Source organism: Phyllobates terribilis, unplaced genomic scaffold (assembly GCF_046119375.1).
Source record: "Phyllobates terribilis strain yellow unplaced genomic scaffold, ASM4611937v1 Scaffold_13__5_contigs__length_258822181, whole genome shotgun sequence".
Classification (NCBI taxonomy): domain Eukaryota; kingdom Metazoa; phylum Chordata; class Amphibia; order Anura; family Dendrobatidae; genus Phyllobates; species Phyllobates terribilis.
The window spans coordinates 99,030,283-99,057,877 of NW_027362773.1; the positions used below are offsets into that span (position 1 = coordinate 99,030,283).

General features: G+C 43.4%; 1 protein-coding gene across 14 annotated transcripts in view; it reads right to left on the bottom strand.

Moving 5' to 3' along the window:
* The window catches only part of MICAL2 (microtubule associated monooxygenase, calponin and LIM domain containing 2), a 255,023-nt gene that overhangs the window by 133,134 nt on the left and 94,294 nt on the right, over positions 1-27,595 (bottom strand). For all 14 annotated transcript variants that reach the window (XM_073658276.1, XM_073658278.1, XM_073658281.1 and 11 more), the window contains exons 3-14: positions 23,393-23,600; positions 23,029-23,145; positions 19,367-19,468; positions 16,720-16,875; positions 14,980-15,080; positions 14,637-14,894; positions 14,438-14,553; positions 8,331-8,457; positions 4,231-4,321; positions 2,632-2,779; positions 1,680-1,879; positions 741-853 (exon numbers count right to left, since the gene is read on the bottom strand). In XM_073658276.1, the coding sequence (XP_073514377.1) occupies positions 741-853; positions 1,680-1,879; positions 2,632-2,779; positions 4,231-4,321; positions 8,331-8,457; positions 14,438-14,553; positions 14,637-14,894; positions 14,980-15,080; positions 16,720-16,875; positions 19,367-19,468; positions 23,029-23,145; positions 23,393-23,600 (1,737 nt within the window). The remainder of the gene's footprint in view (positions 1-740; positions 854-1,679; positions 1,880-2,631; positions 2,780-4,230; positions 4,322-8,330; positions 8,458-14,437; positions 14,554-14,636; positions 14,895-14,979; positions 15,081-16,719; positions 16,876-19,366; positions 19,469-23,028; positions 23,146-23,392; positions 23,601-27,595) is intronic.

A 27,595-nucleotide genomic window follows, 5' to 3' on the forward strand; every position in this document is an offset into this window, starting at 1 on the left:
TACATCCTGTATTATACTCCAGAGCCGCATTCACTATTCTGCTGGTGTAGTCACTGTGTACATACATTACATGACTTATCCTGTACTGATCCTGAGTTACATCCTGTATTATACTCCAGAGCTGCACTCACTATTCTGCTGGTGCAGTCACTGTGTACATACATTACATTACTGATCCTGCACTGATCCTGAGTTACATCCTGTATTATACTCCAGAGCTGCACTCACTATTCTGCTGGTGCAGTCACTGTGTACATATATTACATTACTGATCCTGTACTGATCCTGAGTTACATCCTGTATTATACTCCAGAGCTGCACTCACTATTCTGCTGGTGCAGTCACTGTGTACATATATTACATTACTGATCCTGTACTGATCCTGAGTTACATCCTGTATTATACTCCAGAGCCGCATTCACTATTCTGCTGGTGTAGTCACTGTGTACATACATTACATGACTTATCCTGTACTGATCCTGAGTTACATCCTGTATTATACTCCAGAGCTGCACTCACTATTCTGCTGGTGCAGTCACTGTGTACATATATTACATTACTGATCCTGTACTGATCCTGAGTTACTTCCTGTATTATACTCCAGAGCTGCACTCACTGTACTGATCAGTAGAATAAAAGGAACACGATATATATATATATAATTTGTTTTTTACTAAAATTATTGGTATTTTAATCTAAAAAAAAAATTAACAGGAATAAGTTGGAGTTTTGGTTCTCACCTTTGGCACTCTCTTTCTGGGTAATGTTAAATTAAGGTAATTATTACTGAGCAGATTGGATGGTTTGGAGGGATGGACCTCTCCATTCTTCCCATTGTTCTTGGGGGCGGAATCTGCAAAAATATAAGTAAAATTGAGATGTCAATAGTGCCCCCTACTGGCAGGGTGGTAATAAACTAGTCAATATACAATAAAATTGCACTTTTTTATGTATGGAGATAAAAAATGGAAAAAGAGTTTACGCCTCCTAAACGTGTATAGAAATTGGGCCATTTCATCCAACCCCTACCCGTGTTCCCTGGAGAATAGATAGTTATTACACTGAGATTTAACTTGGTATCCTACTTAAAATACAGAGGTCTCAGAAGATGGCATATTGTGGATGGATCTGTGGGCTTGAATCTTCACCAATTTCCCAAAATAAGGGTCAATGGCCAAGAATAAAATAGAAAACCTTCTTCTGTGCTGAATGGTACAGTGACAACCTGCTCCAATATAAAGCAGGATAACCAATTTAAAAGGCTCATCGCTTGCAAAAATAGTGCGGCTCCATTGATTTTAGCTTTCTAAACGTGATAGGAAAATTTCCCTGAAATGTATGTAGCTGCCTTAGCATTAAAGGGGTTGTCCAAGATTACAAATACATAGCTTCTATCTTTCAGAAACAGCGCCACTCCTGACCTTGGATGGTGTGCGGTATTGCAGCTCAGCTCCATTCACTTCAATGTGGCTGATCTGCAATAACTGACACAGGTCTCGCTAAGGGATGACGCTGTTACTAACAGAAAGCAGCCATGTTTTTTCCAGTCCTGGACAACCCCTTTAAGTCATATATTATCCTTTTAGATTAACAAGAGCACTTTTCACGAGACTCCAGGACGGCCATGACCCCTTACATCTCCTAATTATATGAAGATACAGCTACAAAGAGTCACTCACCAACTGGCCTCAGAGGGGCACCCCTAAATAATTCATAGAACTTGGAGAGGTAGAGGACCATGCTGAGCTTATCTGGTTCCTCTGTGGACGCCATCTCCTTCCCCGTAGTGATGGGCGAGATTCCAAACTCTTTCTCTGCGGTATCAAACGCCAGCTGGTTGTTCCTGACAGTGTCCTCCTCGTTCAAAGAGTAAAAGTCACTGAGGAACAAAGGATACAATATCACAGGAAGAAAGACATCATTAATAGGCCGGGGATCAAAGACGAAGGTCGTTTATATAAGAAGTCATGGAATAATTAAAAGGTAGAGAGTGAGTAAGTCGTTGCCAGTGGCCAAAGTTTTCCTAATAAGGTCTAACGAAAAATAGAAATATCTATCTTTCTTTCTCCCTCCATATATACAGATATATTATATCTGTTTCTTCCACTTTGTAGGTTTCTCAAGTTCCTCAGGGGCTGGATAATTCTTGCCACTCCCTTTTGTGAACTCTCTCAACCAATCAGAAAAGCTGAGAGGGAGTCACATGACACACTTCCCTTTAAAAAACCCTAACTGATACTCCTGTCATGGCATTGTATAAGTCCTATGATCTAAAGAGAATCTGTCCTGCGGAGAGGCTACCTCTATATATTTTTAAAGCAGGATTTAAAACAAATTTTAAAATGTCCTACTGTTATATTGATAATATATTCCTGGTACTACTGGACAGAGGAGCCAACTGTGGCCGCAGGAGAAGAACAGGGAGGACCAAGGGGAGGTGAGTATAAGATTATTTCATCCCTTTCCCAGCAGCTCTTTGGTTGAAATTTACGTAAATCATGAAAAAAAATTGGATATGACAAATTAAAATTTTTAGGAAATTTGAAACAAATGCGATTAGTTATGAATTGATTTGCTCATAGAATTCTATCTCTGACTATTATTATGAGATTACAGAACGTTGCGACTCACAGAAGATCTGGCCGGAAATGGTGAATGATGGCACATAGAGCGAGGCCGCTCTTCCAGGAGCTGGTCAGGTTGGTGACGTGCACGTTCCTGTAGCCTTCCGTCTGCTTCTGACACCAGGTTAGGAGCTTGTTGGGTCGAACATCAGATTCTGATATGACAAGAACAAGACACCAGGATGAATCTTAGTAATGGACATGATATACTTTGTATTTAAAAGGAAAATCTACCCAAATATATCTCCAGCTTTTACACTGTGGGGTAGGGGGCGACTAAGAATACCCAGACACCTTAGATAACTGAGAGACAATATCTAATTTGGTCGCCAATAGAGATAAGTGAACCCGAACATAAAAGTTTGGGGCTCGTACCGGACAGTTAAACGCAGAACACGGACTTCTCCCAGAAGTCAGTTGCAAAGTTTGGCGTTTCGGGGGAAGTATGCGAGAGAGAGAAAGAGCTTTTCCTGCTCCAAAGTTTGGGTCCTCATTGTTTTCAATGGGGTTCAGGTTCTGGTTCAACTTCGGGTACAGATCTGTTACCCGAACCGAACTTTGGAATAAAGTTTGGGTCGGGTACCAGAACCCGGACTTCCACTGGTCCGCTCCTCCCTTGTTGTCAACTATCTCTCCAGACTCCCCCACACAACATTCATATGGAAGAACAGAGCTGACACCAGACTCATCTGACAGCCACTTCTCTGCCTGGACAATGAAAGGATCGGGCGACTGAAATCAAAGTGCTTGATCCTTATTTTCCCCAAACATTATCTGTAGAAAAGGAGCCCATAGACATTACATGGTCACTCAATGATCCCGAAATTTGGTTCAACCAACCTTGACCTACAGTGTATGGGGGTCATAAGCTGTGACCTTCACTGATTCCCATATTGATGACATGCAGATTCTTTACACATCTGTACCCACAACAGTAATGTTTTATCTGCCCCAAGTACTACTGGGAAAAAGGAGAACAGGAACTCGGAGTGAGAACTTTCCATTAAAGGAAATCTGTCATCCCCCTGGGATGTATATAACCTATTAATATGGGCATACAGTGATAGAAATGTAAATATATACCTACCTGTACGCCTCATATTAGAGGTCTTGTTGCTGACAGTGCCCTGTGACATGCAGATCCCACACCTGCGCACTTCACCTTTTAAGCAAGGCGATCTTAGTCCTATGGTTCCATTGTAGAGCAGGGATCTTGTGCGCAGGTGCGAGCGAGTCACTCTGAGTTCCCGGCGCCTGTGCACAAGATCCCTGCTCTACAATGCACATAGACGGCAGGACTAAGATCGCCTTGCTTAAAAGGTGAAGTGCGCAGGTGCGGGATATGCATGTCACAGGGCACTGTGACGTGCAGGGGAGGGGGGAAACATTATAATTAAAACAGTAGGTGGGATTTCTTGCAAGCACCGGGCCTCCAAGACATCAGAAACCAGAATGAATAAAAAGACATTTCACACTAACAAGACCTCTAATATGAGGCATACAGGTATGAATAGATTTACATTTCTATCACCTGTATGCCCATAGTAGAGGTCAAATAAGTCCCAGGGGGTGACAGATTCCCTTTAATTATTTGCACCATACATACCATGCCTGGTTATCCCTACAGATCTTCTGATAGAGCTGGCTCTCTCCAGAGGACAGCCATGTAACTCCCCAGTGAAATATAAATGTTTAACCTGCAAGAAAAACACATGCATCAATGTATATCGCCTTGTGGACAACCCCTTTAAGAATGGGATTTCTGTAAATATATGAACAATATTTGTGGTGTTTCTATGTGGTTTGTTACATTGTATAAGCGAAGGCAATCCCCACTAGTGTAAACACAGGCACAGTTCTAACAAAAAGCTTCATTTAGCAGTTTCTCACTTACACGACTGTTCACTACCAGTCTAGAAAAAAATCCTTGATTTTGCGACAATTGCAGTCACACGATGCTGAAAGGCTAGATATTTCCTTTCATGGCGGATTTTCCACAACAATTTGCAGTACCAGCAAATTGAATGAGTTGTCTTTTGTTTTCCTGCAGAATCCACACAGAAATTGCCTTGGTTTGTGTTTTTTTTTTTTAATCCACAGCAGGTTAATGCCTGTTAGGGCTCGTGCAGACGACCGTAGTTTCGCTCCGAGTGCGATCCGTCAAAACATCAAATCGCACTCGGTCCAACATTATTCAATGAGGCTGTGCACATGTCTGATTTTTTCCTTGGACTGAATCGATCCAAGGAAAAAAAATCGAAGAATGTAAAATTTGTCTCTGATGGCACTCACTTATTCATGCCTATGAATCTGTGGAAAACATCGGACACCACTTGGATGACCTTTTTTTTTTAATTCTCCACATCCGAGAAAATTGGAAAACACTCTGATCAAACTGATTAAACTGATCAAACTCTGATCAAACTCTGATCAAACTCTGATCAAACTCTGATTAAATTCTGATAAAACTCTGATCAAGCTGATCAAACTCTGATCCAACTCTGATCCAACTCTGATCCAACTCTGATTCAACTCTGATTCAACTCTGATCCAACTCTGATCCAACTCCGATCAAACTCCGATCAAACTCCGATCAAACTCCGATCAAACTCCGATCAAACTCTGAACAAACTCTGATCAAACTGATTAAACTCTGATCAAACTGATCAAACTCTGATTAAACTGATCAAACTCTGATTTGTTCTGTTGTGTTTCCGACACCAAAAATGTACATAAAAACATAAATAAGCGCAGGAAATATTGCACAGATTTTAGATGCAAAAACAATTTCAGTTTAGAAATCCAAGTGTAAAATCCGCACCAAATATTCAACATGTGAACCCCAGCCGAGTGGTTTAAATGGCAAACTAGTGAGTGACGGAGTTTACATACAATGATTTGCGAATTATACTATCAGAATTTTTAGCATTCAGGAAGATCTGTGATCACAGTTGTGAGAGACGTGATCTGTAAGCTTTTACATGCTGAAACCATTGTCAGCAATAATAAAAAAAAAAGTTGAATTGTACACAACATCTAAGCGTGTAACAATGTAGCAAACTAGAGCCGGAATCAATACACGATGAGGGCATTTAGTAGTCACTGAATGCAATGTTTCTGCTCTTACACAGCAAGCGGAGATCTTGAAAGCGTCAATGAACTGAAACACAGAGCACGTTGGGAAGTTGCAGAATCTTACATCGTACAGTGAGTTTTCAATTCCAGTAATGCAATTTAAGGGGAAACCAGTTCCCACAGATCAGTTGTGTTTTTTAACCAGCTTCACATGATCAGAGCCTTTTCCAAGCACAGCAGAGGTAATACAAACATCTCCGCAGCAGGCGGCCGCTGGGTCACTGTTACTTTGTATGAGAGATTACACCCGTCTCACACTGCGCACATGTAAATATACACTTCTCCCGCCTGAAGGAATATCCATCACAGGTTACAGTAAAGTCTCAATCAGCATTTTCTGCAGCAGCGCGGTCATATTACAAAGCGACGGCACAAAGAGGATCGCCTGGAACTCCAGGACAAAGTCCCAACATGAACTACAAACAGAACTGATACAAATAATCCCAATATTCCGGTAACCATAGAGACAAGGCTGATACATAGTAACAGTTCACATAACTAAGAGCTAACCCAGGGCGGTACAGCGCTGTGTATACTGATGTTTCATAAACTGGAAGGAAATAATAGGGTTATCACTCCTGGTGGGACAGCTTCATTTAATAATGAGGTGTATCCACGTACCTTTGGAGAAGAAATTTAGGGGTTGAACATCCCGAAATTAGTTTTGGGCAGATTCCCTTGACTTTACTGGCAGATTTGATGTGGTCAAATAAACTTGGTCTGAGTTTTAACTGCCCTGATTGCCATGAAAAGATGTTTTTTATACTGTAGGAGGGGAAGGAAGAAATTACTGAATAATAAAACATATTATACTGCCCAGTCCTTGGTTCTCACGTATCCTTACATTTTATCCACATCTTCTCATTCCTTCTCTTATGATTGGCCTCACGCGGTTATATGGCAGGTGACACACGTCATGATAGAGGATGGGGAACTGTGGCAGCGTAAAGACAGTTGAGAGCCAGGACTGGTGAGTATAAAGTATTTTATGATTTTAACTTCTTTTAATGCAGACAGCCACCATTTTGATGGACTTGTGCAAATGAAATCCCCAAAATTTCGGAATCGCCAGAATCTGAAATTTTGGGGAAATTCAGAACTAATTCGGTAAGATGCAGATTGATTTACTCCTCTCTTGGTTTGGCCCTAAGGATGCACTAATGAGGGATTGCTGATGTCATCATCATTCATTCTTCTTTCTGTTGTACTGGAGAATATTTAAGGATCTAAACCACCATCTAAACTACCATCCACATCAATATCTACCGCCTACCTGTGTGGACGTTATTTGCACATTGATATGTGCGGAGCTTTAGGGATATGTTTTTTGTCTCTGTCTGGTGCAGTCTCAGGCTTTGAGCCGGTAATTCCAATTGACCATGCCTTAGTCATGAAGTGAAATATATATATATATAGATCTATCTCTCTATCTATATATGTTTATCTATTGTAAGGTTGCAGCCGGACAAGTTCTGGATGGGAAGTATGTGTCACCGAGGTGGTGAGCCTCAGTGAAGTAGGACCAGGAGAAGCAGGCTCCAGCACAGATAGTGCTGACAGGTTTTATTAATGGGCCTGGATTTTGGGTCAGGATTTTAGGAACGACCACTAGAGGTGGGTGGGACTAGTCGTTCCCTAACCTCCAGTTCCAGGACTTAGAACGGGCTATTTAAGGCAGTCTAGCTGCCTCATTCATGATCTGTGTGTGGAAGGATGAAGAGACCTGGGAGATACTGAAGCAGTTTGTTGTGAGGAACTGTCTGACAGTACTTTGCTCTACATGTGAGCATGATATAGAGAACTATACCAGTTTAATTTATGTTATATTGTTTCACCTGAGAAAGGCCATTTGTTTTCCTTGACGATTTATGAAGGTAAATATATCATATTTGATTGAGAACGTGCTGCTGAAGAGTGGAATCTCTACAATATATATCCATGTTTATCCATATTTCATATTTATATATATTTTTTGATATCTTAAATATCTGTAATAAAATCTCTTGTATACATTATAGTTATGTCTTTGTTGCTGATGCGCAAGCAATAAGGTGCCATTGACATTGCATTTAACCCCTTCTGTCGAGAATTTGGTCTGAATCCCCAAAAAATTAGAGGTCTAAGGAGTTCAAGTCCTCTTCCTCTCTGAAAAGGCAATTTGCATACAAAACATTAGATTCAGACTGAACCCCCCGAAAGAGCCATAAAGTGAGATAAGGTTTTTTTTTTTCAAACAGGCACAAGAACATAGTCTACTTCTTGTGCCCACCTGAAAATATGGACACAACCGTGAAAACAGCGGAGGGTCTTTTTGAACTCCACTTTTCTCACTGTACTTTATTGCTCTGCCGAAGGTTTTGTCTAAATCCGTTTTTTCGGGGCTTCATACAGAAAACCATATGGAAAGGGGAAAATGGAACGTGAATGGCCCCTAAGGAACATATATATCTAAGAAGAGAAGCCACTTCTCCACTCACGAGAATCACCATGGTAAGGTCATCTACTCATTGGGGATATTTGCAAAAATTGGCCTCGGCCTCCGCGTTAATTGTCTCGCTTTCTGTTACTGACCTGATGAGCGCGGACGCAGCTGGAGTTGAGGTTGGGATATCGCGTTGCAGGGTCGATCGTATACTGGTCAAAGTTCTTGTTGATATTTTCGGGTGTCGTCTGAGGTAGTAAGCGATAGATACTTTCCCTGATAGAAGAAAATAAAAACATAACTACAGTCATAAAAATGAGAACTCCGTACCCCCCCCGATGTATCATGTCTTTGCCAAAATTGCCAAGTCAGACTGTGGTCAGGATAATGGAGACTGAGGCTGTGAATGAGACGGCTCAGTATGTAGCCCCTCGTACATTTCATGAGGTCATCGCTTTATGTGTATCCTCAGGGTATAATCTTCTCTCTGCTGCACAGCCGGGAATAAACGCTTTCACCATAAAGCTCCAACAATCCTCATTCTTCTTTGATTTTTGACATCTAATTTTTTTTAACTCCTCGACCACAGACAAGTGAGTCAGGAATGAAACAAGACCGTACGCCATTAGGTCATACATTACATCAGCTATAGGAATCTTAGACTTTACCTTATATTTAGCATCGTCCTTGTAGCAATGGAAAAGAGGCCTATTATTCCCCTAGTTCCATTCATAAGGGTAGAATAAATGATCGGGGGGCTCAGTATACAGTAGGACCCCAGGAGTCTCATTGTTATTAGGAGGAGCTAGCCTCTTACTAAATTAGGATTATTTCTTTCTGATAGAAAAATAAAATCTCCCATAGGGCATTCATTGGCTGGTATACATTTAGACTATACAAAAAAGCCAATTTCTGGCATAAATTCTAGTAAATTTCTCGGGCCGCATGTGGACCCACCCTCTTCAGTTAAACCCTGCCCACATTTAATAAAATACCAAAAAAGTCACAAATCAGGGTGTAAATATGACAAGCGCCATCATTTGAGAGTTTTTTTCAGCCAGTTTTCTGCAAATACAGGTGCATCTCACTAAATTAGAATATCATCAAAAAGTTAATTTATTTCAGTTCTTCAATACAAAAAGTGAAACTTGTATATTATATAGAATCATTACACACAGAGTGATCTATTGCAAGTGTTTATTTCTGTTAATGTTGATGATTATGGCTTACAGCCAATGACAATACAAGTCATTATCTCAGTAAATTAGAATAATTAACAAAAAATACCTGTAAAGGCTTCCTAAGTGTTTAAAGAGGTCCCTTAGTCTGTTTCAGTAGGCTCCACAATCATCGGGAAGACTGCTGACTTGACAGATGTCCAGAAGGCAGTCATTGACATACTCCACAAGGTCCCAGAGTCTGGAGGAAGAGTGGAGAGGCCACAATCCAAGCTGCTGAGGTCTAGTGTGAAGTTTCCACAATCAGTGATGGTGTGAGGAGCCATGTCATCTGCTGGTGTAGGTCCACTGTGTTTTATCAAGACCAAAGTCAGTGCAGTCGTCTACCAGGAGATTTTAGAGATTTTAGAGATTTTATGATTCCTTCTGCCGACAAGCTTTCTGGAGATGGAAATGTCATTCTCCAGCAGGACTTGGCCCCTGTCCACACTGCCAAAAGTACCAATACCTGGTTTACAAACAGTATCACTGTGCACGATTGGCCAGCAAACTCGCCTGACCTTGTCAGGAGGAAGATGAAAGACACCAGACCCAACAATGCAGACGGGCTGAAGGCTGCTACCAAAGCCACCTGGGCTTCCATAACACCTCAGCAGTGCCACAGGCTGATCACCTCCATGCCACATTGCCGCATTGATGCAGTAATTGATGCAAAAGGAGCCCGACCAAGTATTGAGGGCATTTACTGAACATACATTTCAGTAGGACAACATTTCGGATTTTAAAAACATTTTTCAAGCTGTTGTTATAAAGTATTCTAATTTACTGAGATAATGACTTTTGTGTTTTCATTGGCTGTAAGCCATATTCAGCAGCATTAACAGAAATAAACACTTGAAATAGATCACTCTGTGTGTAATGACTCTATATAATATAGGAGTTTCACTTTTTGTATTGAAGAACTGAAATAAATTAACTTTTCGATGATATTCTAATTTAGTGAGATGCACCTGTATTTGCCGAAAACTGGCTGAAAAAAACTCTGAAATGATGGCGCTTGTCATATTTACACCCTGATTTGTGACTTTTTTGGTATTTTATTAAATGTGGGCAAGGTTTAACTGAAGCAGACGGGTCCACATGCAGCACGAGAAATATTCTAATTTAGTGAGAAGCACCTGTATATACATACATACATATATATATACACTTATACAGTGGGGAAATAAGTATTTGATACACTGCCGATTTTGCAAGTTTTCCCACCTAGAAAGAATGGAGAGGTCTGTAATTTTTATTGTAGGTACAAATGCAGATTAATTATGTAAAAATCATACAATGTGATTTTCTGGATTATTTTTAGATTCTGTCTCTCACAGGTGAAGTGTACCTACGATAAAAATTACAGACCTCTCCATTCTTTGTAAGTGGGAAAACTTGCAAAATCGGCAGTGTATCAAATACTTATTTCCCCCACTGTATACACACACACAGAAGGCGGCATTATAGTGAGTTTACAGGAAGCCGTCAGTCTGATAAAAGGTGAGATCATCACGTGTGTTATGCAGATAACAGAGACAATAGCAAATTAAGAATATTAATGACTGGGAACTAGGAAGCCGTTTGTCTGTTGCTGTAGATACTAAAACAACAGAACGGCAGAAAATTTGTATCCGAGAAGTATTTTGTCAGTTTTTAGACTCAATCTTCACCGACCTTTACTAATGTGATGAGTAAAGTGTTACACACCTGTCCTAGGTCCAGGCACTGCTCCCTTCACCCCGGTCCTCTAAATTGTCTTGTGCAAGTAGCCCGGCATGCTCCACTGTGATCATCTACCTAGGCCTATATAAGGCTCAACAAGATACACACCTGTGTCTTGGTATTAAGACTCTTAGTTTTTCTGTGCACTATGACCTGTTCAGAACCCGTCTGCAGTCTCCAGGACCTCTGCTACCTGTCTGCGGTCTCCAGGACTCCAGCTACCAGTCTACAGTCTCCAGGACTCCAGCTACCTGTCTGCAGTCTCCAGGACTCCAGCTACCTGTCTGCAGTCTCCAGGACTCCAGCTACCTGTCTGCAGTCTCCAGGACTCCAGCTACCTGTCTGCAGTCTCCAGGACCTCAGCTACCTGTCTGCAGTCTCCAGGACCTCAGCTACCTATCTATGGTCTGCAAGACCTCAGCTACCTATCTGCGGGCTCCAGGACCTCAGCTACCTGTCTGCGGCCTCCAGGACCTCAGCTGCATGTCTGCGGCCTCCAGGACCTCAGCTGCATGTCTGCGGCCTCCAGAACCTCAGCTACCTGTCTATGGCCTCCAAGACCTAACCTGCCTGTCTGCGGCCTCCAGGACCTCAGCTGCTTGTCTGCGGCCTCCAGGACCTCAGATGCCTGTCTGCGGCCTCCAGGACCTCAGTTTCCTGTCTGCGGTCTCCAGGACCTCAGCTACCTGTCTGCGGTCTCCAGGACATCAGCTACCTGTCTGCGGTCTCCAGGACATCAGCTACCTGTCTGCGGTCTCCAGGACATCAGCTACCTGTCTGCGGTCTCCAGGACCTCTGCTACCTGTCTGCGGTCTCCAGGACCTCAGCTACCTGTCTGCGGTCTCCAGGACCTCAGCTACCTGTCTGCGGTCTCCAGGACCTCAGCTACCTGTCTGCGGTCTCCAGGTGTTATGATCTGCAACATAAACTAAGGAAAGATAGGGGAAAGCTGTCCCTACAGTAAGACTAAGCTGAATCCCTACGATGTAGCGGGCTGCCTGTTCCTTGTGAACAGACCCGCCTTAGTCCTCGGCTAGTCTGAACGAAGACCTATAGAATTAAGGGAGGGGTCCCTAAAAGAACTAAGGACTGGGACAAAAATGGGACACCTCCTAAACAGAAGTTGTTGCAGAGCACAAAAGACAAACTGACAAAAAGTACTAGAGGTCCCAGAGGACCAAGCAAACTGACAGAGATAGGCACCGAAGCACCTGGCTAGAGAGACAGTTAAACAACACTGAAGTCCAGCAAAGCCAGAAGGGCGGAGCTGGAATATATAGGCAGATGGTCACGTGACCGCAAAACACAAGATAGAAAAAACTAACAGGAGGGTTCTAACACCAGGACCTCAGCTACCTGTCTGCTGGTAGCTGCGGTCTCCAGGACCTCAACTACCTGTCTGCGGTCTCCAGGACCTCAGCTACCTGTCTGCGGTCTCCAGGACCTCAGCTACCTGTCTGCGGTCTCCAGGACCTCAGCTACCTGTCTGCGGTCTCCAGGACCTCAGCTACCTGTCTGCGGTCTCCAGGGCCTCAGCTACCTGTGCGGTCTCCAGGACCTCAGCTACCTGTGCGGTCTCCAGGACCTCAGCTACCTGTCTGCGGTCTCCATGACCTCAGCTACCTGTCTGTGGTCTCCAGGACCTCAGCTACCTGTCTGCGGTCTCCAGGACCTCAGCTACCTGTCTGCGGTCTCCAGGACCTCAGCTACCTGTCTGCGGTCTCCAGGACCTCAGCTACCTGTCTGCGGTCTACAGGACCTCAGCTACCTGTCTGCGGTCTACAGGACCTCAGCTACCTGTCTGCGGTCTACAGAACCACAGCTACCTGTCTGCGGTCTCCAGGACCTCAGCTACCTGTCTGCGGTCTCCAGGACCTCAGCTACCTGTTTGCGGTCTCCAGGACCTCAGCTACCTGTCTGTGATCTTCAGGACCTCTGCTACCTGTCTGCGGTCTCCAGGACCTCAGCTACCTGTTTGCGGTCTCCAGGACCTCAGCTACCTGTCTGTGATCTTCAGGACCTCTGCTACCTGTCTGCGGTCTCCAGGACCTCAGCTACCTGTTTGCGGTCTCCAGGACCTCAGCTACCTGTCTGTGATCTTCAGGACCTCTGCTACCTGTCTGTGATCTCCAAGACTTCAGCTACCTGTCTGTAGTCTCCAGGACCTCAGCTCTCTGTCTGCAGTCTCCAGGACCTCAGCTACCTATCTGCGGTTTCCAGGACCTCAGCTACCTGTTTCCCATGTGTCTCAACTATCTGCTGCACCGACACCCGCAGCCCATGTGCCCACTCGGACCTTGAGCTTTGAGGATCCACCTCACCTAGTGAACCTAACATAAAGTGGTGAAATGCTTGACATTTACACAAGGAAGCTCTTTCCATATAAGTATTTATTACAAAGTTTAATCCCATAATACAGCAGAAGAAACCTTTCAGATTGTAGCAGGAATTGCTAGGAGAAAGGAGTCATGACGATGATAGATTGTATCTTCTGACCTCAATGATGTCCATGGAAAGAAATAGGGAGCTAACTTTGTAATCATGGATTTATTACTGCAACCAAAATCACTTGGTAGCCTTAGCCTAAAGAAGTACCCAGATTAAACCAGGGCCACCTAGTGGCCAAAATGCCTAGTTAAACCTCAAAGTGTGAACTTTTCTTTTAAATTGAATTATTGATCAACCTTTGCAAACTTATGAATCCTGGTAATATACTCCATGACCTTATTTTGCTTCCTTCCTTCAAACACCATGCTGAAAGTGCTTTTTTAACTGCCTAGTTCATGTTCTTTTAGAAGCTGCTTTGCACTGCTGCTTTAGCAAAAATCTATACTCAAACACAATTCACAAACACACTTCCTGTGTGACGATTTCTTATCCCCTCCTCCACGTTCAGACACTGATAATGAAAGAAGTGTGTGTAAATGGTGTTTAAGTACAGATTTCTTCTAGAGCAGCACTTCAAAGCAGCTTCTAAAAGAGCATAAACTAAGCAGTTAAAAGAGAACTTTCATAGTTTTAAGACTGAAAGAAGACACAAATCTATCACGCTCAACCTATAATCTAATATGATGATCCAAAGGAAGACAAAAACCCACGAGGCAAATGGCAATTGCTCCATATTATGGGAGAAATTCCTTCCTGACTCCACATAGATGTGTTGAAGCAAAGTAAGGTAATGGACTATAATGCAAAGAATCATAACTTTGCAAAAGTTAGTCAATAATTAAATGAAAAAAAAAGTTTTGTTACTCTTTAAATAATGAGCCATTGACTAACTGGGTTTGTACAGAAGCAAAGAATTAATGTCTTACCGTTCAGCCAGAATCTCGAGAGGTGGCGACCCCTGAGACCAACTCTTCACCATCCAGGCTGTATCAAAGGCTGCCAGAAACCCCCGGGCACAGCCCGTCCCCATCGGCCAGAAAGGCTGAAAAGAAGAGCACTCTATAAAGCCGCCATCTCTATGCAGGAAAATACATTGAAATATGAGGCCAAGATTTTCCGACTAACCTCTAACAAGCTGTCACCAACAAGAGCCACCAGAAGGTGATGCCCATAGCGTTCCCTGACCAGTGCGGCATCTTCCGAGGCGTACATAGAAGTGAAATCAAACATGGCCACATCCGGCTGCCCATAGTGATTGATGGCAAAGTCCAAAGATGGCAGCTGGTAATTGGTGGCAAAGTCGGCAGCTTCTCTTGCATAGGACTGCAGGTTCTCCTGGTCTACATTCTCCGCACACAGCAGCATCTCTGCATCAACATAATCCTGAAAATATAGAACATTTCAGGTTAATGGTTTCCATAGCATAGACCTCAGGTCCGAGAAAACCATCCCAGCGACATCCACCTACATTCAGAATGACGCCTTTATCCAGCAGACTTTGCTTCTTTGCCGTCATTACAAAGTAATGTGTGCTGTCCTTATAATACACAATGTTCTCAAGATCGATCCCTGAAACCAAAAGACAAGAACGGTGAAAAGAGATGATTGTACAGAGAAGAGGACATTTTACAGAAGTAAGTTCTGTGCAGACACTATACAGGGAACGCTGGGAGATGTCAGCTCTGAAGCTGCAGAATTTATGTACACCATGACTCTACCAACAAAATAGTGAGTGCAGCTCTGGAGTACAATACAGGATGTAACTCAGGATAAGTAATGTAAAGTATGTACACAGTGACTGCACCGGCAGAATAGTGAGTGCAGCTCTGGAGTATAATACAGGATGTAACTCAGGATCAGTACAGGATCAGTAATGTAATGTATGTACACAGTGACTGCACAAGCAGAATAGTGAGTGCAGCTCTGGAGTATAATACAAGATGTAACTCAGGATCAGTAATGTAAAGTATGTACACAGTGACTGCACCGGCAGAATAGTGAGTACAGCTCTGGAGTGAAAGCTTAGTAATATAATATTTTCACAAAATAACAAATTTTTTACCATCTAATAACAAAGCCATATCATCTAATTTACTGGTAGTCTATCCAATTTGGTTTCTGGTCTAGTGAAATACAAAATATAGGGCCAATTCATCAAGACAGGCGTAGCATACAAACGCGTTACCCCAGTCTTGCTGAAATAGAAGATGCCTAATTCATTAAGAAGCATATGACACTCTTCTCTTCTAAGCGGTGCGTGCTTCCATGCATTGCACCAGACATGCTATTCCAGCCAAAGAAAGGAGTTGCATTTCTGATGTACAAAGTGCCAGCATTTTTGATGAATCTGATGGTCGAGCGTGGCCATGCCCCAGACCCACCCTGGCTCTTCCTCATCTATGCTAAAGAGTCCAACTGATGAAAAACTGCCCAAAGTCGCAATTGTTTTGCACAACTCCCCGTTGTGCAAAAAAAAATCAAACTTTTCAAAGCTTTTATGTCAGTTTTCTGATGAATCGGTCCCTAAGTGTTTCTTTGCTTTCCTGAACTTGAGTTGTAACTTTTCTAATACTCCAGCCAGAGGCACAACTATAGTGGATGCTTAGGGTTGTAGTTTGCACTTGGGCCCTGAAGTCTAGGGGGGGCCTAAAAGGTCCATTTGGCCCATATGAGAAGACCAGTTGGGGTCCCTGTTTAAGATTTTGCATTGAGGCTCAAGTTTTGCCACTGACTCCAGTCACATTCAATGCTGCATTCACTACGATTCTGGTGGCTGTTTGCACTCCCCCAATTCTGCACGTACAGCAATCCTCTGACACATTGCAATGTATACTGCAAGTTGTGTGCAGACCCTGAACCATTAGGGACTTCTGGGAGGCCTGAGCTCAGAATTAAGAAAAAAGCTAAATATTTATCAATGTAGTTGTGCAGTTCTATTATTTACACACAAGACAATCGATGTCAATGAAATAATTTGTTACCACCTTTCTGTGCAGGTAACAGAACAATAGAAGCTAAGTATAGATTCTTCTGCAGCAGAGTAATTTCCATGTACGGAGGAGAAATTCTTTTGTGCGGTAAAGGCCATGACTCTTACGTTACATCTGAACTATTGCACGGCCTCCAGGGTCTCGCCCGGGTGCCCCCTGCTCCTGTCACCTGGGTCATGTGCTGCTGTTTACTCTTCGCTTGTAGAATGAGGACAAACCTGTTTCTTCCTTTAAGTCTTGAAAGAATTTCTGATTGAAGATAAAGGCGACTCCGCTGATCTCCTCCACTTTGGCTTCGGCCGTCGTGTTTCTGTTGACGAAGTTGGCGGTGATGGCGATGGCCAGTTTACCTCGAAACTCTTTCCTCTTAAAACCTGCAAAACAGAATCTGTAAGAAAGGAGCTGCAACATTGATCTGCGTGCTCCGCCCCTGAAATACTCTGTGCTGCATGAAGGCTTTTGCAGACCTCTTGGCATCATGACACAGACCAAATGTCCTCAATACCGTCATCAGTCCTCAGCTTGTGACCGTTACCTTGTCTCCATCACTATATTGTACCTGTCACATACAGCCCTATACTGAAATACTCTGTGCTGCTGGTAATCCCTTCTCTCCCAGGTAATGAGGAGAATATTACAGTTTCTGCAAATACTCACTATTTGCAGATATTCTACATTTGCTGAAACATTCATGTTTATACGCAGAGGTGGCACCTCTGTCCTGACTTAAAAGGGTTTTCCGATGAAAATAAGTTATCATCTATTCACAGGATTGGTGATAAGTTATTGATTGGTGGGGGTCCAACCGCTGGGATCTGCACTGATTGGCAGAAAAGGGAACTTTTACCACCCCCCCTGTTAGAATGGAGCCGCACTGAGCATGTGCGATCGCTACTCCATTCATTCCTTTTTCTGGAAGCCCCATAGAGAATGAATGGAGTGGAGGATGAGCATCTGATTTGCTGCTCTGTTTTGCAACACGGATAGAAATTATTTGTTCTGCCAATCAGTGCAGGTCCCAGTGGTCGGACACCCACCGATCAGCAGATAGGTGATGACTTGCTTTCACTGGACAACCCCTTTAATCCTTCTTACAGCTGAATGTTTGGAACAATTGTATCCAGCCTGATCATCTGTAAGCAAAAACAGACAGGCCACTAGATTGATATATTTTACCTGCACTAGCACACTGTAACAAACTATCAGAACAGAAGAGAGATTAAAATGCCCTGGATGTGTTTAGCTCACATGGGATTGTATGGTCCAGACTAGATAAAACTGTAGCAAACCCTTAGCTGTGAGAAGTATTAAAAGGGTTGTCCAGTCAAACCTAATTGATCGCCTATCAAAAAAGATTGTATCTGTTCTGCAGTACCCGGCAGCGACTGCTACATATTGTTTGGAGCTGTTCTGTTCTGCAGTACCTGGCAGGGGCTGCTACACATTGTATAGAGATGTTCTGTAGTACCCGGGAGTGGCTGCTACACATTGTATGGTGATGTTCTGTTCTGCAGTACCTGGCAGTGGTTGCTACACATTGTATGGGGATGCTTTGTTCTGCAGTACCCGGCAGCGGCTGCTACACATTGTATGGAGATGTTCTGTTCTGCACTACCCGGCAGTGGCAGCTACACATTATATGGAGATGTTCTTTTCTGCACTACTCGGCAGTGGCAGCTACACATTATATGGAGATGTTCTGTTCTGCAGTACCCGGCAGTGGCAGCTACACATTGTATGGAGATGTCTTGTTCTGCAGTACCCGGCAGTGGCCGCTACACATTGTATGCAGATATTCTGTTCTGCAGTACCCGGCATCGGCTGCTATACATTGTATGGAGATGTTCTATTCTGCAGTACCCGGCAGCGGCTGCTACACACTGTATGGAGATGTGCTCTGCAGCTCCATTCCAAGAGTTTACAGCCACCAATGGAGCAAATAACAGCTGATCAGGTGTTGGACCCCCAGCAAAGTCATATTAAGGACCTATCCTATGGAAAGCTCATCAATATATTGTGCCAGGACAACCCCTTTAGATCTACACTGATTTACACGTTCTGAAGGTAAGCAGACAGCAAGCAGAGGTCTTAAAAAATAGAAGAGAAGGTGTATTAGAAATCGGCAGAACTTTCCATGAGAATTATTAATTTATATAAAAATGAAAAAATCCCCTTTGTTTTATAAGGGCTTTTATATGGGCTATTATACATGATATATGGGAAGCTGAAATACAGAAATCCTTTCTAGATGACACGGCTTGTTGTATAGAGTGCGGAGAAGCTTCCCTATGATCCTCCCAGTCCTGCCATATATAACACCCAGTGATATATCCCGCCCTGTATTTTCACCATCTGGGTACAAGGGATGGCGTTTTCAGCCATTAAATCAATCAGTCATCCCAAACATGTCACCGCAGCTTCTCCTGACATCAGAGAGTGGTCTAATATTCCTGCGTCTAATTAACATCACACAGGGAGAAGCCATGACTTCATCAGGGTCATTGTCATTTCTGGGGTGTAAGATGAATATTATACTATTATTGGGCTAATTTTAGAAGTGTTAGATCTGTTATAATGATAGCACTGTTTATTTTTATCATAGGAAACACTCCTGCTTTCTATATGAGGATGACACTGTCCAGTTCTATATACATTTATGTAATACTCAATTCCACCTGTGGGGGCACTACAGGGAAACTGACCACTTACTGTTAGGTTTCCCCACATGATCGCCGGACTCCTAATGATCATTGTATTGTCAGAAGTAAAGAACCCCAATAACAGTGAATATACTCCAAAATATCCTATACAAAATGATTGTAAGTCTTACAAATACCATTACTGCTACTACGGGTCATATCTCACCTTCCAGGGTGTTCCTGCGCCCATCCGCCCCGATAATGACGTCAAACTCATAGTCTGATAAGGGATGGTCCTGAGGAAGATATTCCGCCCTCCATCCTATTTCTAAGGAAAAATATTACATAATATTAGTGTTCTGGTTACAAGTGTACAAGTGTAGTGCTAGGTCTTGTGTGAAAGGACCTTTATCTGGTATTGTGGGGTCACCATGGTTGGTATTATGAAAGACTATGACTTCTTTTAAAGTGAGCACCATGGCTGTAGCAAATATGACTGGTATCTTGTGGGCACTATGGCTGGTAATCCGTGAGCATCATGGCAGTAAGTATTATAGCTGGTTTTATGCGGCACTACTGCTAAGAGCACTAATGAGACATTATGGTGTATTATGGCACTAGTGTACATGAACTACCGATGGTACTATTAGGCCGCGGCCCCACTATCAGTGTTCGGTCAGTATTTTTTCTCAGGAGTGGGAGCCAACATAAGAAGTGGGTGATAACTGCAGAATTGGTGACTTGTTTCTATTATACCTTTTCTCTGATTGTTCCTCACCTGGATTTGGCTCCCACTCCTGAGAAAAAATACTGACCGAATACTGACCAAATACTGATAGTGCGGCCGTGGCCTTATATATGTACTACCGATGGTATTGTCATTAACATAAGTACTACAGATGATATTATTATATATAAATAAACTATAGATGGTACTATAATACATGGACTACAGATGGTATTATTATATATGTATTACAGGTGGTACTATCTTTTATACATATACTAGAGATGGTACTATTATATATGTACAGCAGATGGTATTATTATATGTATACTCTAGATGATACTATTATATATGTACTGCATATGGTACCATTATATATGTACTACAGATGGTACTATTATATGTATACTCTAGATGGTACTATTATATATGTACTGCAGATGGTATTATTATATGTATACTCTAGATGATACTATTATATACTGTATGTACTGCAGATGGTACCATTATATATGTACTGCAGATGGTACTATTATATGTATACTCTAGATGGTACTATTATATATGTACTGCAGATGATACTATTATATATGTACTGCAGATTATACTATTATATATGTACTGCAGATTATACTATTATATATGTACTGCAGATGGCACTATTATATGTATACTCTAGATGATACTATTATATATATACTCTAGATGATACTATTATATATGTACTGCAGATGATACTATTATATATGTACTGCTGATGGCACTATTATATGTATACTCTAGATGATACTATTATATATGTACTGCAGATGATACTATTATATATGTACTGCAGAAGGTACTATTATATGTATACTCTAGATTATACTATTATATACAGTACAGACCAAAAGTTTGGACACACCTTCTCATTTAAAGATTTTTCTGTATTTTCTTGACTATGAAAATTGTACATTCACACTGAAGACATCAAAACTATGAATTAACACATGTGGAATTATATACTTAACAAACAACTATATATATATATAACTATAACTATATATACCGTATATACTTAACAAACAACTGAAAATATGTCTTATATTCTAGGTTCCTCAAAGTAGCCACCTTTTGCTTTGATGACTGCTTTGCACACTCTTGCCATTCTCTTGATGAGCTTCAAGAGGTAGTCACCGGAAATGGTTTTCACTTCACAGGTGTGCCCTGTCAGGTTTAATAAGTGGGATTTTTTGTCTTATAAATGGGGTTGGGACCATCAGTTGTGTTGTGCAGAAGTCTGGTGGATACACAGCTGATAGTCCTACTGAAGAGACTATTAGAATTTGTATTATGGCAAGAAAAAAGCAGCTAAGTAAAGAAAAACGAGTGGCCATCATTACTTTAAGAAATGAAGGTCAGTCAGTCCGAAAAATTGGGAAAACTTTGAATGCGTCCCCAAGTGCAGTTGCAAAAACCATCAAGCACTACAAAGAAACTGGCTCACATGAGGACCGCCCCAGGAAAGGAAGACCAAGAGTCACCTCTGCTTCTGAGGATGCTTCTCCAAGTCACCAGCCTCAGAAATCGCAGGTTAACAGCAGCTCAGATTAGAGACCAGGTCAATGCCACACAGAGTTCTAGCAGCAGACACATCTCTACAACAACTGTTAAGAGGAGACTTTGTGCAGCAGGCCTTCATGGTAAAATAGCTGCTAGGAAACCACTGCTAAGGACAGGCAACAAGCAGAAGTGACTTGTTTGGGCTAAAGAACACAAGGAATGGACATTAGACCAGTGGAAATCTGTGCTTTGGTCTGATGAGTCCAAATTTGAGATCTTTGGTTCCAACCACCATGTCTTTGTGCGACGGAGAAAAAGTGAACGGATGGACTCTACATGCCTGGTTTCCACCGTGAAGCATGGAGGAGGAGGTGTGATGGTGTGGGGGGGCTTTGCTGGTGACACTGTTGGGGATTTATTCAAAATTGAAGGCATACTGAACCAGCATGGCTACCACAGCATCTTGCAGCGGCATGCTATTCCATCCGGTTTGCGTTTAGTTGAACCATCATTTATTTTTCAACAGGACAATGACCCCAAACACACCTCCAGGCTGTGTAAGGGCTATTTGACTAAGAAGGAGAGTGATGGGGTGCTACGCCAGATGACCTGGCCTCCACAGTCACCAGACCTGAACCCAATCGAGATGGTTTGGGGTGAGCTGGACTGCAGAGTGAAGGCAAAAGGGCCAACAAGTTCTAAGCATCTCTGGGAACTCCTTCAAGATTGTTGGAAGACCATTTCCGGTGACAACCTCTTGAAGCTCATCAAGAGAATGCCAAGAGTGTGCAAAGCAGTCATCAAAGCAAAAGGTGGCTACTTTGAAGAACCTAGAATATAAGACATATTTTCAGTTGTTTCACACTTTTTTGTTAAGTATATAATTCCACATGTGTTAATTCATAGTTTTGATGCCTTCAGTGTGAATGTACAATTTTCATAGTCATGAAAATACAGAAAAATCTTTAAATGAGAAGGTGTGTCCAAACTTTTGGTCTGTACTGTATGTACTGCAGATGGTACTATGTTATATACATATAGTAGAGATGGTATTACTATTTATGTGCTATAGCTGCTACTATTATATATGCACTACAGATGGTACTATTATATGTATACTCTAGACTGTACTATTATATATGTACTGCTGATGGTATTATTATATGTATACTCAGATGCTACTATTATATTTGTACTACAAATGGTACTATTTTATGTATACTCTAGACTGTACTATTATATATGTACTGTAGATGCCCTGGCAGTGCGGTTATGGCATCACATTATCATACTTGTGAAACTTAATATCAACTCATCTGAAATAATGTCCGATCATTGGGGTAAGTGTGACATGGCAGATCACAAAGCTGATCCAAGCACACAGCGAGATTTCCTCTTTGTGCCACGGCCAAGATTATCAGTGACCCAACCAGAGGTTTATCTGCATGACTGTAATTGTTAGAACGTCCCGGACACTTGGTAAGTGGCTGCTGTGCGCTGCCGTGCTGCAGTGCCGCCGCTCCCTGTGCCCGGCCCATTCACCCTCCTGTTACATCATGTATTACGCTCACATTGTGAAACACCATTTCTCTTAAGTACAGAATAAAAAAAGAAATTACTTTGATTTTCTTGATCTTCTGGCGGTTCCAGGAGTTTGACAAATTCTACATTTACGTGGATCTCAATCCCATGTAGCAGTGCAATCTTAAACAACATGAGCTGAAGCTGCCAAATACCTGCAAGAAAAATGGTGATAATCTGTAATAATGGGGATCTTAAAGGAACAGTACCCTGCAGTAAATTGTCACAGCTGAGAGTTTGCCATAACACAATCATCAGTGCAAAACTCCTTCTGATAGTTTGTTACAATGTAACAGTCTGGAGTGCAGGCTGTTTATTCCACAGATTATTGTCCAGACTGGATACAACTGTAGCAAACCCTCAGCTAGAAGAATGATTGTATCCATAGGTTACTGTACATACTTATATGATCAATGGCTCCGGCACAGAACTTTCCATAGAACTTCTTGGCTCCGAGGCACCTAAGGTCATGGATGGTGTAAGGCCAGAGGTGGAGGACATTGTTCCGGGAGAATGTGTCTCTCTTCTCCACCACGACCACCTTGGCTCCTAAACAGGCAAGTTCAATGGCCGTCCGCAGTCCACAAGGACCACCGCCGATTATCAAACACTAAACAGAAACAGAGAAGATGGGATTAGGGTCACACAAAAAATCCACATGTACGCAGATACTGTAGGTATAAAAGGATTAGTGCCAACAGCCTTCTAACTGTTCCCTCAAGTTAATGGGGCATTCCAACCCGAAGCAATTATTATCATTGATTCCCTGGATAGGTGATAACTGCTTTATCGGTGTGGGTCAAATCGATGGGACCCCCATGTTGGGGGAACATAGTACCTAGTTTACCCCAGCCACAAGACAATTGCTAAGAAGAAATTCAATGGAGCAGCAGTCGAGCATGCACCCTACCAAGCTATAGGCTTAGAATAGAGTGACCGATCCAACCTCTAGGACCCACACTGATCCGACCTCTTGGACACTCACTGATCTGACTGCTTGGACCCTCACTGATCTGACTGCTAGGACCCGCACTGATCTGACTGCTAGCACCCGCACTGATCTGACTGCTAGCACCCGCACTGATCTGACCGCTAGGACCCGCACTGATCTGACTTCTTGGACCCGCACTGATCTGACCTCTTGGACCCACATTGATCTGACCTCTTGAACCCACACTGATCTGACCGCTAGGACCAGCACTGATCTGACTTCTTGGACACGCACTGATTCCACCTCTTGGACCCACATTGATCTGACCTCTTGGACCCACACTGATCTGACCTCTTGGAACAGCACTGATCTGACCGCTAGGACCCGCACTGATCTGACCTCTTGGACCCGCACTGATTCAACCTCTTGGACCCGCACTGATTCAACCTCTTGGACCTGCACTGATTCAACCTCTTGGACCCGCACTGATCCGACTTCTTGGACTCGCACTGATCCGACTTCTTGGACTCGCACTGATCCGACTTCTTGGACTCGCACTGATCCGACTTCTTGGACTCGCACTGATCCGACCTCTTGGACTCGCACTGATCCGACCTCTTGGACCCGCACTGATCCGACCGCTAGGACCCGCACTGATCCGACCTCTTGGACCCGCACTGATCCGACCGCTAGGACCTGCACTGATCCGACCGCTAGGACCTGCACTGATCCAACCTCTTGGACTCGCACTGATCCGACCGCTAGGACCCGTACTGATCCGACCGCTAGGACCAGCACTGATCCGACCTCTTGGACCAGCACTGATCCGACCTCTTGGACCAGCACTGATCCGACCTCTTGGAATTGCACTGATTCAACCTCTTGGACCCGCACTGATCCGACCTCTTGGACCCACACTGATCTGACCTCTTGGATCCGCACTGATCTGCCCATTAGGACCCGCACTGATCTGATCGCTAGGACCCGCATTGATCCAGCAAAGAATACCAAAGAAAGGGTCTAAGTGACACAGGAAGACAAAGAAGCCCAAAGAGAATCCCTGTGTCGAACAATGCACCCTACACTGGGCAGTTTTTCCAGGCTCTGCCTTAGGGGGTCTGTAAACTGTGAAGTCACACATTATGCATCACCTGCTCCTACTCAAGGGGGCGCCGCTGCTCTTGACAGGCTGAGGACCCACAGCACGTATTCCTGATCCCACCCTGGAAAGGCAGCTGCAGGGGATTCTGCCATATACCTTATGTTACTGAGTGTTCTATTACTTGGGCACTGTATGGTACATTATTTATGTGCTCAATGACTATTATATTGGCACCATATAGCGCATCACAAGTGAGGAGTCAATAGAAAGGATTAAACAGGACGCTATTGTTGACCCTATTATTTTAATAATAATGCATTTCACGGCCAGTCCTAATACCAGATTAGATTAGATTGTAAACTCAGTGAATACATGGGTGACTACTACAGCAAACCCCCAATCCAGACCTACAAATTGCCTGACTGTGACCCTAAATATCTATGGGACGTTAACATCAGTTATGAGGAGTTCAGAGCGTCGCGGATATGTACAAAGCCGCCAAACATTCCAGACCTGTTATAACACGGCATCTTGTTTTGTTAATTAATCTTGAAGTTTAGACATCATCTGTCAATCCGCGGGGTGAGGTAAGGGGTCTGTCATAACATATCCCAGTGATTAGGTCATAGCAGATAATGAGGGGTCTGATAAAAGATCTGAGGTCACAGAGTTACAGAGGTGATGAAGGGTGCGGACGTTCTCAGGCTGTGGAGTCAACCCTGCAGTTTATCTCATTTCCTACAGTAAAAGGTAAAATATTCCCAGTCCACGGGACACGATGGGAATCTTATCTCTCCAGTCTCCACCATGTGGCTTATTTTGTTGACCTTGGATACATTACAGATCTGTGCTGCCCAATGTATATGAGGTTTATAACGTAACCAAGGGCACCAAAATGCAAACAATCTCATCTGTCCAGGTTATCAGTCCAAAGTCAGGGTGACACGTGAAGTTTTGGTTGCGGTGGTCTCAGCTTCCCCCTGGCTCACTTTAATACTCTTTCTAAAAAGTCTGCCTTATACTCAGGCGCCAACCAGTAATGCTGGGCACACAGTGCTCTCCAGTGCCCAGAGAGGCGGTGACTGCGCACATGGCACAAAGAAACAGTCGTGGGAGTGAGGAGGAGGCGGTGAATCCTGTTTTTACCATCGTAGTTTGTAGTATTAGGAGGGGCATTCTCTAGCTGGCACCATTCATGAGACATTATGGTTAGCACTACTAATATGTGCACTATGGTCGGTACTATCATGGAACTGTTGTATTCTGGATTGTGCCATTTATGGGGGCACATAGGCTTGCAGTATTAGCGAGGACAGAGAGATTGTCACTATTCATAGGGCATTCCTCCTGGCACTACCCATATGAGCACTCTGGTTGTCACTACCCCCGGGGTACGCTGCCTGGCACTACTCACAGGGGCATTCTGGCTGGTATTATTTATGGGGTACTCTGCCTGGCACTATTTATCGGATCACTCTTGGGCATTCCTCCTGGCACTACTCATAACAGCACTCTGGCAACTAGTATTCATGGGGTACTTTGACTGGCACTACTCATAACAGCCTTCTCACTGCTACTATTCATGGGTACTCTGCCTGGCACTACTTATAGGAGCACTCTGGCTGTTATTAGCGATGAGGTACTCTGCCTGGTACTACTCATAACAGCAACATGGCTGCCACTATTCTTGGGGTACTTTGCATACCACTACTCATAAAAGCACACTGGCTGCCACTATTCATGGGGTACTCTGCCTGGCACTACTCATAACAGCACTGTGGCAACTATTATTCATGGTGTACTTTGACTGACACTACTCATAACAGTCCTCTAGCTGACACGATTCACAGGGTACTCTGCCTGGCACTACTCATAACAGCAACCTAGCTGCCACTATTCATGGTGTACTTTGCGTGGCACTACTGGCGGACACAGACAGGAAAGAACCCCTGTGCAAGAACAATATATGGGCCCTTTGTAGCCCAACAGCTCCTCATAATGCACAATTCCACTTGCTTTGGAGGTAGAAATGGGCCCCTTTAACTCTTGGCCCCTGTGCTGCCGCACAAGTTGCACCAATGATATGTCCGCCCCTTCGTGGCACTACTTACAGGAGCAGTGTGGCATTGACTGTCCTAGGACTTTTCATCAGGACTTTCACTAGGATCATTCATGGAGACGCTGATACTAGTTATATCTGCAGTCTGCTACTATTTGTGCTAGGTCAGACACACAATAAGTTATGCGGATCAATATCTTAGCAATCATGCACTACTACTCTCAGCATGCTGTGTGGAAACCATCAGCCTCCCCTTGCCGTGCCTCCAACCAGTAAAGCGATAACCTTCTCTATTCTATAATCTCATCGCCCCGAATACACAACTTCCTCCTGCCTGGGCGCAGACAGGGTTACTCATTCCTAAAAATACACTTGGCGTTCCAAAATCACAGATGACATGCCATTCCCTTTACAAAAGAAAATATCCAACCTCCCCGGCCCTAATCTAGGCCAGATGTTATCAGGGGTGTGGAGAGGGGATGCCAGTGGGCACAGGGCAGGGCAGGGCTTGAT